Source organism: Stegodyphus dumicola, chromosome 6 (assembly GCF_044657685.1).
Source record: "Stegodyphus dumicola isolate Sdum_Otavi_A_Nest chromosome 6, ASM4465768v1".
In the NCBI taxonomy this organism is placed as follows: domain Eukaryota; kingdom Metazoa; phylum Arthropoda; class Arachnida; order Araneae; family Eresidae; genus Stegodyphus; species Stegodyphus dumicola.
In genome coordinates this window covers 83,056,484-83,076,865 of record NC_140773.1, presented here as the reverse complement: position 1 = coordinate 83,076,865, position 20,382 = coordinate 83,056,484, and the positions used below count along the sequence as shown (strand labels likewise).

The 20,382-nt window shown below is 31.0% G+C and overlaps 1 protein-coding gene across 4 annotated transcripts in view; it reads left to right on the top strand.

Annotated features, from left to right (window-relative positions):
• The first annotated feature begins 3,347 nt into the window (after window positions 1-3,347).
• The window catches only part of LOC118179362 (polycomb protein eed-B-like), a 96,911-nt gene continuing 79,876 nt past the window's right edge, over window positions 3,348-20,382 (top strand). For 2 of the 4 annotated variants that reach the window (XM_085818604.1, XM_085818603.1), the window contains exons 1-3: window positions 3,355-3,672; window positions 14,482-14,628; window positions 19,501-19,590. In XM_085818604.1, coding sequence (XP_085674730.1) covers window positions 3,508-3,672; window positions 14,482-14,628; window positions 19,501-19,590 — 402 coding nt within the window. In that variant the 5' untranslated portion in view covers window positions 3,355-3,507. Of the gene's footprint in view, window positions 3,673-14,481; window positions 14,629-19,500; window positions 19,591-20,382 lie in introns of all 4 variants that reach the window. The other 2 variants (XM_085818606.1, XM_085818607.1) reach the window with 2 other exon arrangements.

The window sequence follows — 20,382 nt, the reverse complement described above, 5'->3', positions numbered from 1 at the left end:
AAATATAAGGTTGTTTTTTTACGTTTTTGATTATACTTAAGTTCTTTACGTTTAATACTTAGACATAACATAAACAGTTTATAAATTCACGTACCTTTCTACTTTCAGTTTTGGCGAGTTTCCACATTCAGTTTAGGCTTAGTGTACGTTGAGGCAATACGTTGTTAAATCTAGATAATAATTCTAGTTTATCCCACTTCTGAAATGTTAGCATTTAATTAGTTCCTTTATTAAAAACACATTCCGTCAAACATTAATTGTTAAATACTTGCTTTATTCAGAAACATTACCGTCAACATTACTGCTCAAAAACTTACAGTTCAAAAAATATTATCGTACTGAAAAAAAACTGTTGTTGCCAATCGGGAAAATACATTTTAAATAAAATTAATACGTTGCGTTTACATATATTAACAAATGCAGTGAAAGAAATTGCACTACATATATATTTATACCCTTTTTAAATCGATCCCACCAGCGGCCGGTAAAATCGCTGAACGCTAGAAGTTCGGTCCAAGGTTGGAATCCCGCGAACGAGCTGGTTGCATGGACGTTTTCGTGGTTTTCCCCATGTGTTATATGTATACGAGCTAGTTTTCCTTAGAATGTCCTCCACGAAGGCAACCCTCACTTTAGACACATAGCCCTCGAGGCTTTGCCGTAATTACATAAAACCAAAACTAATCACTTTTTTGATCTGAATAAATATACACAAAACTGATGTAATATCTAAAAGTAGACCACATTAAAAAATCTGATAACTAATTATAAATCTTGCATTATAATATTGACAAGAATTTAACCGAAAATTATACAGGAATTTAACTTGTTTTATACAGGAGATTCTAGAAACTATTGGAAATTGACATTGATATCGGTACAGATAAAACTACTTAAATAAATATTTTAACTCAAAGCATTTTAATGTAAATGTTGAATTTAGGATGTGCATAGTTTGAATTATATACTGCATATTCTTTATAGAAATTCGAATAAAAGTAGAGGGAAATACATTATAATTTAAAACATAAAATTTCAAAATTTATAAATTACTCATCAAAACATGAAATTAAGTACATTGATATATACATTAGTTTAAAAATTACAATTTTAAATTAAAAGTATGCACCCCTTCTTTATATGTGAAATATGAAATCCCAAATATATTAATTTCACTAAAATTTAATTAAGGCATTGGTAATGTAGAATAAATAAATACTGTAGAATCGTCAGCATCAAATGCGTTATTTCTATAGTGAAATACTCGAGTTTTTCACAAATCTTAAGAAATTAAAATATCTATTATGTACACTTTCAAAAACAATCCGTGACCTCCGCCGTCCTCAGTTTAGCTCTAAAACGACAGTCAGAAACTTAAACGGCAGCTGTCCAGCTGACGGAAAAATTTCCGACGCATCGATCTCTGTAATGATCGAGACGATGACACCAGACTCGCTCTCTGTCGAATAGATCGCAAAAAACGACCCGATCTCGACGGTGTCCAGACTAGGGCCCCTAAATACGCCACCTTCGGGCCATTCTTGTAGCTTCCTTTGCATGTTGCAACACAGCATTTATGTGGCATAGTAAAAAAAAAATAAAATAATTCGCAAATGTAAAATATTCAACTACAGCGTACTACACTTTCAAACAACAGTCGGTTCAGTACACTACCAGAGCACGAGGCAGGTGTTGACAAAGTGGAAAGACTACTTTCGTCAGAGCGTTCAAGCAACCCTATAGCCTTGGCTTTGTATGTAGGAGGTACTGACTGGGACCCTTCGAACTGAGTCATTATCCACTTTTCAGTCTTTCATATTTTTCTGTATTTTTCTGTTCATATTTTGCTGTAAATTAAAATATTTCGCTGTTCTATTTGTGTAAAATCCCCGAATTTTCAAGAAATTTGAACTAAGTGTTTAGAATTAGTTAAATATCGGTTCATTTTTGCCGTATGGGGAGTGAAGCTTTTCATGTTTTAGTTTTTAGAATGAATATAAAATGTTATTAAATAAGACTGTAAGTCTTTGAGGGGCCTATAAAAGCTAAATTTCGAAATTTTTGCAGAAATGATTTTCTAATCTAGGAATTGTTAAAACATAAATTTTTGCCTCATGTAGAATATATTTTTAATTTGGAAGTACATGTTCCGCAACCAGCTGTTGCGGAAATAAAGTCACTAGAAGATTTTATGGGCATTCTATATAGATACATAAACAATTTAAAAGGTGGCTTTTCATAAATTTTAATCCTAAACATAAACAACATAAAAACATAATCGAATTACGACTGTGTTTCTCAAAACAACGTAGATAATTTTACGAGAAAAGTTTCAGCAATAGCGTTAGAAAGGTTTCGAAAATGCAAAATTAAATTTCTTCCAGGGCTCAGGTAGACGAGGGTTTCTTCCAGGTAGACGAAGAAGCTTTTTAAATTATACGCTATAAACGTTACATGCATTTACATGAAAAACCAGTTACTTTTCCCCAATGAATATTTTCTCGAATGCATTTATAAAATTAATAATTAGTGCTGTTCTGCCCGACATAGTTTCCTTAATATATTTTGTTGTTATTCTCCAAATTAAGGGACAATTTAGAGAATTCGTAAATTTTGTTGATAATATGCGTCGAAAAAGGATCCAAATTAAAAAAATGTTTTCATAATATCTTTCTGATTTCTGTACACAGCTTCCCTTTGTACTTAATTCCCTAAAGCATAATGAAAAAATTTTGCTAGGCGTTCTTATTTTAAAGTAATTATGTGAAATTATCCATCATAGTTTGAGAAACTCTGTAAAAAAACAATATGTTTAAGCTCAATATTTCAGGATTTAAAACCAGTCTACTTTTGGAACGCCTTACATATATCTATATATCTGTCTGCCTACCTGAGTGAATGAGTGAGTCAATGAACAGAAGTTCCTCTTATAGCTCATATAGCAGAGCACACATAAAAAATTTCTTCTTTCCTCGTTCATTTTCACCTAGAATGTATGTAGGAGGTACTGCTAGAGGAACCTTACTGCGGTAAGAATTCTTGAAGGTAGTACGGACCTCCAAGTAAATGAAGAATGCAAAACAGATTATTTTATTCTGGAGTGTCAAAAGCGATGGAATTTTATATTTCTTGATTTTACTTAATTGAGATGAAATGGCACTGAAGATTTAAATGTAATGCCCGATAAATAATAAATGTTGATACTTATTTAGCTTGTGTATCTTTATTTAAGGTTAGGCATTATTTGATTTGGGCTTTTTATTAGTATTATTTGGCTTTAAATCAAAATTTAATTTGGCAACTGTTCTCTAACCTCTGTTATTTTTAAGTGGAAAATTTGAACAACTGGCAACAGCTGTGAAGCTCGAAGCAAGCGCTTAAACAATCTGTAAACAAGGTTTGTGTACAAGTGTGCTGACAATCAAAACGAATCATTAGGAAATCCACTTTAATGCTAATTTTTATATTTTATGAGTTTCCACTTGCCTTTTCTTTTCTTTTATATGTATGTTCATTTTGAAAAGTGTCGAGTCCTTTTGCAAATTTATGAAAACGGGAAATACCATGTCAGATTCTGAATCTTTACCTTCTGTTCGGAAAGCTCGTGTTGCTGCTATGCAACAGATTAGTCAGTCTGATCAATCTGCTCATGAGGAATCCGGCGATGACATTGTAAGATCATTTCCTTTTGTATTATTTTATTTATCTAATAATTATTCAAATAATCCGTTTATGTGTTGGTATATGTTTTTCAGTTATTGATAGTAGTATTTCGCAAACAGGTTACTCAAAATGCAGGCGTATAATCAGACAAATATTATTTATGTTCTTTGATTCCCCAGAAACCGAGAATATTTATTGAGGTGTACATAAAGGGTGTCTACGAATTAGTAGGGCAAAAAGAATGATTTATTTGAATGTAATTTAGAGAAAAAATAACATATTGTTGTAAGATAGAGAAATAGTCCAAGCTTACAAATCAAATGCTCGATGTGACTTCCTTTCTTTACTCTACTTGCCCTGGAAGCTATTAACTTACGAAATTGCCCAACTAATTTATAGAGACCCTGTATTATGACAAAACTTTTATTAAGGCACCAGATAAGCTCAGCAGAATAACTGGTAACGCATTTGCGAAGTATTTTAGAATTAAAAAAAAAAAAATTGGTGCTTTTCCATTTTGCCGGCACAGGCGATAAAGTCGCCAATAGTGGTACAACTGATGCCAGACAGAATATCCTCTCTGGTAATCTTTTACGCCTCATTTTCAAAACAAATCTCAGCCATTTCTTATCAGATTGTTTCTTTTAATACTGGCGTAAAATTACATAGAATTTTTACCAGATAGCTCAATTTTATGCCCTAAGGCCATTCGCACCAGGAAAACAGAAAAATACCGTTTTTATCTAAGAAGCATGAATAATAACACAAAACAAATATCCTAAATGCGTCGTTTTAAGATTTTATGGTATAATACAGTCAAAAGTCGTTAATCCGGACTCGTCGGGACTTCGGTGATTCTGGTTTATCGATTTTTCCGGATTATAGATCATCAGTTTAAATCCGGTAAGATGGCATGCAGAAATTACAAAATTAAAAATATGAAACCGTAATTTATGAAATAAAGAACAATTATGATCTAAAGGGTATCAAAATTTACAAAAAGAAAAAGCTTAATATTTATTTGTTTACTTTATTAAACATTTCTTTCAATGTAAGTTGCTTCGTTTCATGTGATAATACTTTCTCTTTAATTCTATTAAACAGACATAATTTCTTGTTTAGTTACAAAGTTCCGCTGTTCAAGTCCTATAATTGCTGTGTTGAGAATACCGACTAATTTGTCAATCGAAATCTTTTCGTTTTCAATAACCTGTGGGTCACTTTCTTCACTATCGGAAGCAAATCATAATGACGAGGAACTTGATTTAAATCATATCAAAGACGGAGTACATCGAAATGAAATACTACACTTAGTAAGGAATTATAAGCCAAATAAAATAAAAACATCTGCCCTGAAGATAAGGATAGTGCTGACAGATCAACTTCCAATCCGCAGCGTGAAATTGATAAACATATTTTGGATTTCAAAACATACTTTCGCTTTGTAGATACAAATTACATATTAGTAAATATATATCGGAAATTCTATTTGACATAATCGAAAGTTCAAGCTTACTTTTTTGAAATTGCTCTAACAGTCCGCAAAAAATAATAAGCCGGATCCAATTCGAAGATTAAGGAACAACGCAATCTGCAACATTAACTGAATTAAATAATTTTTGCTTAGGTTACACCGTTCGTTACACATTAAACGCGCATGCGCAAAAACATATTAACATCCGTAAAGGTTTTACGCGCACTCGTAAACGCCTGTGCGCATGCGTGAACGCTACGCATGCGCAGAAAGTTTGTAGCTTTGAGGTCCGGATTATAGATCATTCCGGATTATGGGTGTCCGAATTAACGACTTTTGACTGTATATGAGTTCTTTGATAAGGTCATCCATAAAAGTAAAAATTGAAAAGATCATTCTAATATCTGAAGCAAATTAAGGATTTCTTAATTCTGGCAAAATTTGTATGGGAAAAACGAAAATAGAATAATAGGTACTTAGTACTTCTAATAGGTTCTATGTACATAAAATTACATAGAAATTTTACCAGATAGCTCAATTTTATGCCTTAAGGCCATTCGCGGTAATTAAGTCAATTAGGATGCAATCACACCGCTCACCTGAAGGCGAAAATATAGAAAAGGCAAAGTCAAGGGTTAAATTCATCCATTCTAATGAGAATGGACTAGCGAAGTAAAGCAATGCAGTTTTACATAATTTCTGAGTAAACTATTAATACGAATTGAAATAATTCTTTCATTTTAAACTTGTATTCCAAATTAAGATTTAACTTGAAATTAATGTAGATAATTACTGAGAGAATTAGATTTTTGTAGCATAGTTTACGTGAGATGAGATCACTTGTGATTACATGATATGAGCTGGCAAATCAGGATGTTGAACCATGGAAGCAGAGTAAATTCTTAAATTAATGTCTTTTTACAAATTTATTGCCTTTTTTTTTTGGCTTTTTATAAAATTTTAAACGATATTAAAATGTTTATGCCTTCAAAATAAAATTTCTTAAGAGCTAACATTTGTTGACATTTTTTATGTGTATAGTGAGTGTATGGTGTCGCCAATAAAGTCTGCTTGGCGAGCTTTGCGCCGGCAAAACGGAAAAGTACCAAAAAATTCTATCCACCTCATAACCATTAATGAGTTAATATTAAAATAAAGTTATTAAGTGTCCCACAACTAGATTTCATTTGCTGTATTGGATGTATCTGTTTCTTCAAGAAAAACAAAACAAAAAGGATGTGTTAATGTAGTGTATGTTTAAAAGGGGGGGAATGTTAAATTTGCATAATTTTCCTCCAGTATTATTGAAACATGCTGAATTACTCTCTGTCTAATATATTATATAGGAAATATTTAATGTACATTTTAATAAAATTATTTATATTTTTTGCTGTGTGTTTTAAAATCTACATCCACTTTGGCTGATCTTTGGAATATGGTAACTGGTAGTTTAGCGACATTTTAGAGGCGATAAAGGTTACTACCTAGGACTTTGGTAATAATGTGAGAAGCACTCAGTTCCGATTACGCATTATTCTGTGTGAGGGAAATGAGAGATCATGAGATATGTCATGTGACATTAATGGACGAATTACAGTTGTTTAATCGGAAAAGGGGGGAAATCTGGAAATTTCGTATTTAGCTATATTCTGTGTTGTGTGAAACGTGACATTAATGGATGAATTACAGTTCTTTAATTGGAAAGGGGGTTAATTTGGAAAAGCTTCATTGTGTGTTGTGTGAAATAGTGTTGATTAATTTTCGGATTGCATGGCGCTATGTAAAGTGAATTGTGAATTTTTAATGTGTTTATCTGATAATAATAATAAGTTGAGATTGTGTGAAAGGAAGGATATTACAAGTTTAAATGGCGGTGCAAGAAATATGGTGAAAATGGAAAAGGAGTGTAAGGAAGGGTACGTGGTTTGCTGAAAGTAGTTTGAGTATAGGTGAAATTTTATTAATTTCTTATTACTTGGTGAATAGACTTCCAGTTGACTACTGGATTTAGAAATTAGTAGTACTACTGCAGTGACGTAATGAAGATTTTGTAGAAGATTAGGTAAGTTAGTATTTTTAATCATTTGAGGATATTATTTTTATGCATTGTTCTAAATGTAAGGAGTAAATAAATTAAAATGGTATTATTTGAAAATTGTTATTAGCAATGATTTAGTTTAAAGTAATTAGGATTGTAATCTAATTTTTATTAATTTAATGTATGTGCTTATTTATATTTGAAGTAGTGTTTTTTAATTTAATTATATTTTAATTTAATGATCATGATTTTGTGAGTTATATGTTTGTAGTATTTTGGAATATGTTTGAGTAGTATATGTTGAGTATTTTCATGCATTTTCATGAAATTTTTCTAATTTATGAGAAAAAAGCAGTGTACATGGATATAGTGAAGAGTGTGTGCAATGCCATTTTTGTGCAATTCTGGGATTTTTTTTAAGTAAAAATAAGTCGACGTGTACATGGTTTAGTGATATTTTAATTAAATGATAGTTATTTTGTGAATTTTATGTTTGTAGGAATTTGGTATACGTTTTAGTTGAAGTAAACATGCATGGAAATAATTTAAATATTTGACACTAAATATTTGTAATGTTTGCGGTATGAATTCGTTGGTGATGTTTATAATATAATAGATAATTTAGAGGTAAAAGTTTTTAGATATTTTATTTATTTTATACGTGGAAATGTTCATATTTGGAAAGGGTATATACTTTTTCACGATAAGGTAATTTCATATATGTTCTTTTTATCGGGTTTAAAGATTCAGAAAATTGTCATGCATTTTCGTGAAATTTTTCTAATTTATGAGGAAAAAGCAGTGTACATGGATATAGTGAAGAGTGTGCATAAGGCCATTTTTGTGCAATTCTGGAATGTTTTTTTAAGTAAAAATAAGTCGATGTGTACATGCTTTATGTGTATGTGTTATTGTGAAAAATGTGCAAGGAGTTTGCGATTGTGCACTTTTTCCCAATTTTGCAGTGAATATTTGTCATGATTAAGCAGTTTTGTTAGATAAAATTTCTAGTATAAGTGTAATTTGGCTAGTAGATTGTTGGAAAAAGTGTTCAGTAAATAAAAAGAAAAGAAACATGTCTTTACTTCGTGAAGACAAAATGGCGGCAGAAAAAAAAAAAAAAAAAAAAAATAGAGGGTTGCTGTAGCAGAGTTGGTCGCTAAATTTTCGCCAAGAAATCGCCAAGTTACCATAATCCAAATATCAACCTCAACTTTTATCCATAAATATATGGTGGTGGCATATGATAACAAAAATACCAATGCTAAAAAAGATAGAGTCACTAAAGTATTGAAACTAGGTAGTAATATTAAGAAGGAATTAAAGTTATAAGAAGGAATTATTCCTTCTTATAACTTTAATTTGAAGTGTATAGTTTCACAGTATTTTTTATTTACTAACTTGTTTATGCCTTCAAAGTAAAAAAAATTTGATGCATTTTCAACCTTAAAGGCTAAAATTATCTAATTTAAAAATATCAGCTATACAGAAGTGTACATTAAAATACTGGAATATTGCATTTTTATGTAAATTTTGCATGTAAAATTTAGGTGTAAAGGAAAAATTAACCATTGTTGTCAGTTTAAAAACATAAATAAGGAGAAGTGTTTAATGTTCATTTTATTGTAACTGGAAAATACTTTTATTGTAACTGAGTTTTTCTATTTATTTTCTCATTTTATGTATTTTGATGTGAACTGTGGCTGTGGATCCTGGTAAATTTTATGTAGCACTTTTTGTATATGTTCTGCTTTGTTATAAAGTGCATTTGGACATGTTTCCATATAATTTACGGTACTTTTCCGTTTTGCCGGCGCAAGCGATAAAGTCGCCAGTAATGGTACAACCGATGCCAAACGAAATATCTTCGCTGGTAACCTTTAACTTATATATTTTCAAAACAAGTCGCAGCCATTTCTTATCAGATCGAGTGTTTCTTTCAATACTGGCATACAATTCCATAGAATTTTTATCAGATAGTTCAATTTTATGCCCTAAGGCCATTCTCGGGCGGTAATCAAGTCAATTAGGATGCAGTCACACCGCTCACCCGATGGCGAAAATATAGAAAAGGCAAAGGGTTAAATTCATCCATTCTAATGAGAATGCACTAGCGAAGTAAAGCACTGCGGTTTTAATTTCTGAATAAGCTATTCGTACGAATTGAAATCATTCTTGCATTTAAACTTGCATTCCAAATTAAGATTTAACTTGAGATTAATGTAGATAATTACTGACAGAATTAGATTTTTGTAGCGTAGTTTACATGAGATGAGATCATTTGGAGTCACGTAATATGAACCGGCGAATGTTGTACAATGAAAGTATAGTCAAATTAATGTCTTTTTACACATTTATTGGCTTTTTTACAAAATTTTAAACGACATTAAAATGTTTATACCTTCAAAATAAAAAATTCTTCGAACTAACATTTGTCAACACTTTTTATGTGTATACTGTGTACCAATAAAGTTTACTTGGCGAAATTTGCGCCGGCTTAACGGAAAAGTACCTAATTTACTATTTCTTTGATATCTGATGCATTAGAAGGTGTATTTAGCATTCTCCTTTTCATTTTTTATATTCTGCTGTCAGAGTTTTAAAATTGAGGAATGTGCAGAATCATCCACTGCTTGGCGCATTTTTAAGAATTGTACACTCGGTATCTATGTACACATCAGCCTATTTTCACTTAAAAAAACATCCCAGAATTGCACAAAAATGGCATTGCGCACTCCCTTGACTTTATCCATGTACACATTGACCTATTTTCACTTAAAATATCAAAGAAAATTGACGAAAATCTAATTCTTATTACTCTTGTAAAAAGCGCCAAACAAAATAAGTGGGCGATTCTGCACTTTACCCTTAAAATTTTTAGTGCCTGTGTTTTGAGAATAACTAAAACATTTGACAAAACAGTCATCATTAATTTTGCTATAAAATATACTGCAATTTTTTAAAATAAAATCAGAAGTAATTTTCTAGTTACATTGGAAACTTTCAATTTATTTCTTTGAGAGTTAATTGGGGCCAGAAGTGATGCAAGTCAGCATCCTGCGCTTTCTATCAGATTTAAAGATACTCTTCTGTTATCAGGATCGGATTCAGAAATGTGTGTAAATATACATTTATGCGTGGATAATTTTGCTCATGTATGCATGTGTGGCTAGACTAGAGACTTTATTTGAAGGAAGAGGAATTCAATGAATATGTATATACATATGCATGTACATACATACATACAGTTTTGAATCTGGTTCCAATAACAGAAGAGCACTGATTTAAATCTAGAGAATATGTTGGCCACTCTATTCATTGAATTCATCTTCCTTCAAATAAACAGTCTCTAGTCTAGCCAAGCCCATCACTAAGCTTTTTTTATTGCCCAAAGTGAATTCTGCAACTTCTAAATTCTGCCTTCCCCCCACTGTCTTTTGAAATTCTACAAGTTTTGCCTTTCTTAAACTCCATTACATAGTACCACTGCTGTGATTCTGGTACTGGGCCTGAGCAAAGGGAACAACCTTTATCATCAGTTAGAAGCAAGTTATTATTGATTGCATCCCCAAACAGCTTGGCTGTATCGATCAAGAACCTTATCTCTGTATATTTCAGCATTCACAGTTACACTGGTAAAAATTTGTAGGTCAATGTGCCCATTCAAAGTTATTGCCTAGCTATACCATCATTCCACCATCTTTTTACCAATGCCTTTCATGGATATTTTCACATTTCTTGTATGAATTCTGATTCTTCTGGAATGCAGCATGTCTGGAATCATTCTCCAATCAATTTCTTGAACTCAGAATCTGAAGCATTCTCTTACAAATCTTTCCGTGCATGACAAAAGAATAGGTGAAAAAATTTGCATAAGTCTGTATAGTGAAGGTGAATCCCATTGGACTCCATAATAGCATTTACCTTGAGCTACAGTTTGCTTAAATCATGCTGGATATATAAAATAAACTGAAAATAATAAATTGTTTTTTGGAGAGTGTACAAATAAAAAAAAAAAAAATTCTTTCACCTTTAGTTTTCACCCAGTATTTCCTCCTACATACATCATTAGCAATTTTAATGCTGCTGAAAATATACTTTTTCAAAGTGCAATCCAGACACTAAGTGATGGTATTTTGAAAAACGTTTCTGAAACTTTTTTTTGACTGTGGATCACTTTTATGAATTATGTTCTGCAGACCACTTTACTGTGGGCACCTTTGAAAGCAATTTTGTTTAGTTTAGATTGCTACCAGTATACTTATATGTTTAAAATGCATTGAATTATAATTAATTAGATTTTGCATTTGTACTAATTAATAAAGTTAAATTTGTTTCTAATAATTCAAGGCTATTAGAGTTTAGATAATTTTTATTTTAATAACTAAAAGTTAAGTTGGTACTTACATTAATGAGATGAATGAGCCTGCTGATTCTTGCATAGCTGCTTTATGTTTTGATACATACTTGTAAACTTGAGTGAGATTGGCATGTATATTAGGTTGAGTTTGGTCTTTTGTTTTTATTTGAGTTTAAAACCATACATTGTATAGATATGTTGATGCATATGGAATTATTATTTTTAAACATCGTTGTGCAGTTCACTATATTTCGTTTTCACTGGCAGGTAACCATACCTTTTGAAAACCTTCCTTCTTGAAATTTCATTTTAAGTCTGTTGTCATTTGGGAATTTAATGTATTGTTTGTTCTCTTTCATTGAATGACAATTTGTTATTTTCATAGCAGAAAGAATAAAGAACCCATAAAAATCCATTATCTATAAACAAGTTTCAAATTGTGACCTTGATGCTTCAAGGCATGAATGTCACTGAATAATTCTTTTCCATTGATGATGCAATTTTCTACTAAAAAAGATTCTAAGTTTGGCAATGGTGAAAAATTTCTGTGTTTTGCATAACTATCGATAAACCAATTTTCCTATTAAAAACCTGTCAATAACAGTCAAAGAATTACCTTGTAAGCAGAGATTTAGTTTGTTTAATTTTGAGAATGCATCTAAAAGATTGCCACTTTACGTATAATCTGCAAGAAATGATGTAATATCTTTTTAATTTAATTTACAAATAACAAGGCATTTTTGCAAATCTGCTGTATCAGGTAACATAATGTTCTTTGCTTCAAAAAGGTGAAACATATTCAATTATCACTTGTAATGTAGGCTGACAAAGTCAAAGATTGCAAGCATATACATTAACCAAAGATAAACGAAAATGAATTGTATGCATTGAGTTCCAGATTAACAAACAGACAGAATAAGCTAAAACTTGTAGGCGTTATATCATTTAAGAGGTGACTGGTAACTTTCAAAATAATATTGATTTAATCTTGAAGGAAAATTAGAATCAAGTTTTATTAAACTGTTCCCAAGCAGTTGGAAAAAATATTCTGAAAAGATTTCAGCTCAGAAGAGTTAAAGAAAATGAATATTTAAAAGTTGTATTTTTTTAATTAAAAATAGCATTTAATTTTTTGTTTACTAAAATTGTAATTTTTATTAAATAACAATATATTAATTAATTTAATATTAATTACAGTGTAATAGAGCTGGATCTTTAAAATTATTGGTCTATAAAGTTAATAACATATTAGAAGTTAATCTGTGAAAGGTTCAACTGCCTGAAGAGCTCAGTTCAAGATTTTCAGCTGCTCGGAGAGCTCTACAGAATTTCATTTGGCTTTATATTGTAACTGCCCCCCACCTTTTTAAAGCAAACATTAATGCAATTTGTGCAGGGAACTCATCTTTATTACAATGCAAATAAGGTAGTTTATCATTGCTATGTATTTGAAGGTATGTCAACTGTTCGTCAGTTTTTTTCTCTATTAAAAATATAATGTGTATATTTTGAAATCTTTAAGGTATTTCTTTTCTATGTGCATAATGAAATATTTTTTGGTACTTTTCTAAAGTTTCTTTTCTTTGTAAATTTGAGGCCTAAGAAGAGTAGATAAAAAGCTTTTTTCCTTATTTATTCATTAAAATCTATTTAGTGTTATTAAAATCCATTAGTGAGTTGGTAAAGTAAATTTATAGTGTATCACGTTATTTCAGTTTTAATATATTTTTATTATTATTAATCCACTAAAAATTCATATTAGTAATTTCAGTACAATATTTACTTGCTTGAAGTGTGGTTTAAAGTGTAGTGGTTTAGTGCACAATTAAAATATTATGAATATTAAGACTGCAACAGTGGGAAAATTAGTGATTTTGACTTTTATACAGTCAAAAGTCGTTAATTCGGACACCCATAATCCGGACCTCAAAGCTACAAACTTTCTGCGCGTAAGACTTTTACGGCTGCGAATTTGCGTGTGCGTATGCGTGTAATATGTTTACGCTTGTGCGTTTAATGTATAATGGACGGTATAAGCTAAGCTAAAATTATCTAATTCAGTTAATGTTGCAGATTGCATTGTTCCTTAATCTTTGAATTGGATCCGGCTTATTATTTTTTGCAGACTGTTAGAGCAATTTTGTAAAAGTAAGCTTGAACTTTCGATTATGTCAAATAGAATTTCCGAATATGTAAAGGATCTACAAAGCGAAAGTATGTTTAGAAGTCCATTAAATAAAAGTGGAATTGCTGCAAAAAATGGATAAAGGAATATCCTTCGTTTCTCAAACCATTCCGAAATCTGTTTATCAATTTCACGCTGCTCTGCGGCCCGGGAGGGGGGGGGGACGCCGCGGCGCGCAATGAATTGAAAGGTAATCTGTCAGCACTATCCTTATCTTCAGGGCAGATGTTTTTATTTTATTTGGCTTGTAATTCCTTACTAAATGTAGTATTTCATCTCGATGTACTCCGTCTTTGATATGATTTAAATCAAATTCCTCGTCATTATAATTCGCTTCCGATAAAGTAAAGAGAAAGTATCATCACATAAAACGAAGCAACTTAAACAACTTACATTTAAAGAAATATTTAATAAAGTAAACAAATAAATATGAAGCTTTTTTTTTTGTAAATTTTGATACCCTTTAGATCATAATTGTTCTTTATTTCATAAATTACGGTTTAATATTTTTAATTTTATAATTTCTGCATGCCATCTTACCAGATTTAAACTGATGATCTATAATCCGGAAAAATCGATAATCCGGAATCGTCGAAGTCCCGACGAGTCCGGATTAACGACTTTTGACTGTAATACTTTTTGTATTTTGCGAATTTTTTTTTTTTTTGAAATTCTGCCATCATATAAGAAAGTGCTTATTAAATTTACAAAATTCATTATGATTCAGTTTTTATTTATTGTTGTAATATATTCTGTCATAGGATGAAACATCAAGTATTGGCAGTGCTTCCACTTTTGATAATACTTCACGTAGTGACACTCCAACCAACAGAGGACGCCGTAGAGGAAAAGGAAGGTGGAAATTTAAAAACTGCAAATTGGCATACAAGTGCACAACATTTATAAAAGTAATTTATCATTTGATACATTCATCAAAGAGAGAATACTCCATTTTTTTTATATTGTGTACTATAAAGAAATTATAAAATTATGTCACATCGATATTTTAATGAATGAATACTGTAAAGGCCCTTATTTTAGCGGGCCGTAAATTTCACGAAAATGAATATATCGGTGATTTTGCAAGCTGAAAATTTCGAGAATTTTATATGAACAGAACCAAAAGTTTAAAAATTTCAAAAGTACCTAAGTAAAGTTGAGAAAGTCGAAAAAAAAAAAGTATTTTGCAAGGCTTAAATTTTTGGGACTACGAGGGGCTTGCGAAAATTAAAGCTTTGCGAAAATAAGGGCCTTTACAGTATATATCAGGACTTATTCTGAAAAACAGAACATTGTTAATAAGTAATTCCAGATGTTTACTTGGCACTTTTATTAAACCTCAATAGAAAATAAACTGCAATATTTAATTTTGGTGAAAGGCAACTTGAATTTGTATTTTTAATTATGTGAAGTAGAGCTTTTTTCCCTCTTCATAGTCAGATTTTATAAATCATCTCAAATTTGCTTTGAAGGAGGGAAGTTTGCTCCGAGTCATATTGGAACTAATCACTTATTTTTATTGCTTTCATTTTTACATCCAAGAAATACTATGGATCTAGTTTTAAGTGTAATTTATAAATACAGGTATAAGTAGAAGCTGGCAGGACACTGAAATTTCACCATTGCACTAATTTTGCAGCTGCTTCCTAGTTTTGGTGAAGAACACTCCATGGGATGGTCCGATGGTCTCTCACCCCTCTTTCCCTACTATTAAACTGCTTGAGAAGACTTTTGGCTTGCCCATATTTTAAGCTTCCCCACACCACAGGGTGTCCACTGAAAACATCACAGGAAATATATAGCAGACAAAAATGTTTCGGAGAAAATGTAAGTAACAACGTAAGGTGAAAACGTTGTTGTATAAAACATCGTGGAAGAAAAAAATAGGAGAAAACATCATATTTCTAAAACATAGTAGTACAAAAGAGCATCATAAAAAATAAAATGATTAAACAACTTTGCAGTTTAAAAACATTGTCATCGAAAATTTTCAAGCTTTAAAAATTCACATGATGATTTGTGAGCATAAGAAAGAATGAGGATGGTTTTTATATTTTTGAATTATAAATTTTTTTTCCTGAAAAAATAAGAAGGAAATTTAAGCATTCATAGACTGAAATTGAGTAGAAACCAAGTCTAGGTATAGCAGTCTTTTTTTTTATAACATTTTATTGATAATATTTCATGAAAAACATAGTCTAAAAAAGATCAGGAAAGAGGATACAAGTAACTGCACGTGTTTACCTCTATTAAAATTGTTTAATTAATTATTATAATATAGAATTATGTTAACTTCTATAAGTAGGATTAATTTTTTATTCGTTTCCAGATTTTAAGTGCTTAAGTTTCCATCTGAATTTTTCAGCGTAAATTTAGTAGTTAATTCAAAAATTTTAAAGTAAAAATATTCCTCATTCCTTTTTGCACTCACAAATCATAATGTGAATATGCATACTGTTGGCAATGGAGCAAAAGCATGCTTTGACTTGCTGAAATAAAGACCAAGATTAATCTAAAGTAAAACTAGTATTTATTTCATAACTTAAATAAGCTAGGCTACAACAGTAGCCTTTACATTAAAAATCACAGAGAAAACTAGTGAATCACCTCACATTCACCATTTCGGCATATATCACACAACATTAGCCAATCTACTGATACTACGTCGTTGGCCAATGAGAAGCAACCACGCTGGTTTTTCACCAATTGATCTCTGATTTAATTAGCATGAGGAAAACAACCAAGAACAGAACATTAAAACAACAGCATCCCTGTTTTCCTCATGAAAAAAAAAAAAAAAAATTACATAGATTAAAAAAAATTCATACTTTGGTTCTATAATATGGATACAATACTTATTGTTCTTGAATACTCTAAACAGTTAACCCTTTAAGACCAGTGTTGCGTATGTGCGGCGCAAAGATTCCACTCTTCCAACCCAGCGTCGTGTATACTCAAAGAGCTCTGATCAAATGCTTCAGCCCAGCATCGCATGTACGTAATTTGAAAATGGAACGATGTTTTTGAATTTTTAAGTGCTACTAGATGGTGCTAAAGGGTAGCGGTTTGCACATTGGTTAAGTTATGTGGCTTTTGACCTTTATGTATATGAGCATCAGTTTCTATTCTGTGCTTCTGGTTTTGATAGATTTATTGGTGTAAACCAACTGGGAATCACAGTTCTTTAAGTTAAAGGAACACAGGCGTGTTTGTTTATTTCGTGAACTTGAAAAAGAGTGAGTCTGCTTTTTTAACTCGATGCAGATTAGAGGGGGGAAAACTTATCTTATTTTTTAAAACTTTTTTATGTCAATAATTTGGTATTTCCGTTTTGACTCATTATTATTCGGTAATTATGACGTCACTTTCGGTAAGTATTTTTTTCTTCGATATTTCGTACTCGATGCTGCGGTTTCCAGAACCTATAATCTGAATGTTTATATTCTGAGAGGCAACGCAGATTTTCAGTATTTGACTGTATTTTAGTGAAATATGAAATACGATACCTTGACTCAGGCTGAGTTATTTGTGAAGCAAAATCAGCTTGCTGAAGATATAAACCAATAAATTCAATTCAAGCAGCAGGGAAACAGCCCAATGATAGTCAGGAAATGCTGTCAGAAGTTCTGCCTCTCTAAATTTAAGAACACTGTGCTTATTTATAGTTTCATTAATTTACATTTTGCTAAGCATTGGGAAAGGTAGAAATGAAAAATCAGGCAAAATGATAAGACAATTGTTGCTGTGAGTAAAACTCTCAAAATGTTTATATCGCTAGATATTATTTCTTTACTCATGTAATAGCAATAGACTCCATCTTAGAATGCGTAATCTATTATGACAAATTAAAATATAACTCTGGATTTTTGAATATTTAATACAATTCTATTTATAGTTATATGTACAAATTAGACAGAATTACAATTACATAACATTTTTGCTTATCTGCATGTTGAGAATAAATCTGGATTTCCTAAACTTAAAAGCGTCTGAAAATCGAACATCGCAAGTGTAAATGCAGAGAACCTCATTTTTTAAATGCAGAAACTGAAAGAATTTCGTAATATATGCCTCAGATTTCATCTTGTATGTCACGCAACAAACCCAGAACTCAATTCTATTGTAACTTATATATTATATATTATTACTTATATATTATTGTAATAATATACTATACTTATATATTATTACTTACATTGTAATGTGGATCTTTAGAATTAACTTTATAACAAGATACTCTCAAACCTAGGAAAGCCTTTTTAATTTACTCACACAAAATTCTGCAATCTGGTTTACTCTTACACGTATGTGAAAGCTAGGTTAATTCAAATAAAATGCTTATAAAGTATAGGAATTAAATAGAAGTAAAGAATAATAATTTATACATGATTTATTATCATTGCTTCATTTTATTTTTTAATCTTGTACATTTTGGCTTCCACACTCAGCAGTAGTATGGTCATGTAGTAATTAAATATTACTTTATTTTACTGTGAAGCTTAAATTACAAAGGGAACATCAGTAATAATAATAATACTTTACTTATTTCAGTTTTCCTTTAAATTTTTGTCTTTTTGTATTTTCTGTTTATCATTTATCTGCACAGTTTGATATTTCTGATCTCTCTCTCTTTTTCTTTTTTTTTTTTTTTTTTTTGCTGTGATGGAGTCACCAAATTTATTATTCTGTTATATTGCATTAACTTTTGTTTATCAATATATGTGTTTGCTAGCTGAAGGTTTGTGGATGCCTCTTTAATTAATCACTCTGGGTGAGCAGGCAAAAGTTGAATATTTATTTTAAACAGTAAATGTCACATGGCAAAAGAAAGTCTCATAAATGACACAAAAAGAATGCACATATTAAGCAATTACTCTTTAGTGCATGAGAAGTATTGTAAATTCCCAAAATCTCTCCCAGGTTAAACTCTAAAACGCAATTCGTCAAACTGTCTTTGAAGAGCAAAGACTCAGAGAACTGAGTCATCATGGTTTTTGGCTGGATATTTATATGACATCGCATAGACTTCTGAAAACTCCAGGAAAAAAAGTCACTTTTAGAGCTTCAAAAATCCATTTTCCCCAATCTTCCAGGAAGTTACTAAGTTGCAAGAAGTTGCCAAATCTCACCAAAGCCCATAAGGACCGTTTTCATCCATATCTCCATGGTCTTATAAAACTGTTTTTGCATTGTAAGTGTGGTTTATGTACCCTAAGTTCAAAATTATTTGTACATTACATATATTCCATTGTGGTGCACCTTGGACACTGTTCTTGGTGATGAGATTGCTGAATGGTGATGTGTTTGGCCATACTGTCAACATCTTTGAACAAATATCTGGTCATTAAGGGAAGTCTTTTTATTTGTATGCTTTATTCCTGGTATTATTTTACAATTAAAACTTTTTTTTTTTTTTTTTGTCGCTATTTTTAGTGTTATGGACCAATAATGTATCCTCTGTGAGTAAATTTGTTTTTGATTTCAATCTCAGTTTTAAAAATTCCCAAAATATAGAAAATTGAAAGTTCATAAATACGAAGGCCATTAGAAAAACTGTAAAAATTTTGGAATCAGTGATTGGTTGAAAAATTAAATGTTTATGGTATATTTAGAGTTCTTTTTATTTGCAAAACTGTGTAATTGAGCAAAAATGTATGCTTTTGAAAAAGTTAATTTCTGCCTATTGTAATTACGTATATATATTTTCGTTAAAAATATGCTTTTTTTTCATAAATTTAATTGTAGAGTTATAACTAATATACATACTTAAATATCTGCAGGAAGACCATGGTCAACCACTGTTTGGTGTTCAATTCAATCCTTATTTAAAGGATGGACAAAATATTTTTGCTACTGTCGGTAGCAATAGGGTAAGTTTATCAGCAACTAATGCTTCATTATTGTTATTTTTTTTAAATTTCATTAGTATATGCAAAATTGCTGAACACTGGTAGTTCGGTCCGAGGTTCGAATCCCGTGAACAGTCTGGCTGCGTAGGTGTTTTCGTGGTTTTCCCCATGTGTAACATGTATACGAGCCAGTTCCCTTAGAAAGTCCTCCACGAAGGCATCCCTTCCCTTACACAGATAGCCCTAGTGTGCTTTGCTGTATTCGCAATGCGCCATACACACCATTAGTATTTGCATGGCAGTAGCATTCAGTTGCAATATTTTAGTTTATCGTTATTCTTACCTTGTAAGTGGAGTATGCAAACAAAGAATTGAAGGCCCAAGTTGGAGGTTCAAAATTATGTTTGTAAAAACTATGAAACTAGCAGCAATTTTTTTAATGAGATACGGAAAGTTTTATCTTAATAATAAATATCTTTGATTTGAAGTTGAGTTTAAAGCTATTAATGAGAAACTGACACTAAAAAAGATTTGCAGGAAGTCAGTCTTAGCAAGATCTTAGATACTAAAATTGATACTTTTCTGTTATGCACCTGTCACGCATTTTGGCATTTGTGACAGAGAGGCCAAATGTATAATAAGGCCCAATGAAAGTGCTATCCGGGGACCAAACCATCTATGTGCGTGTGTTTAGTTTAACACGTTTAACTGCATATTTAAAATTAAAACACCTTTTATCTATTATTTAATTTCAAAAACTAAATAATAGATAAAAGTAGTTCTGATTTTATAATCAGGTAAAAATATTTCATT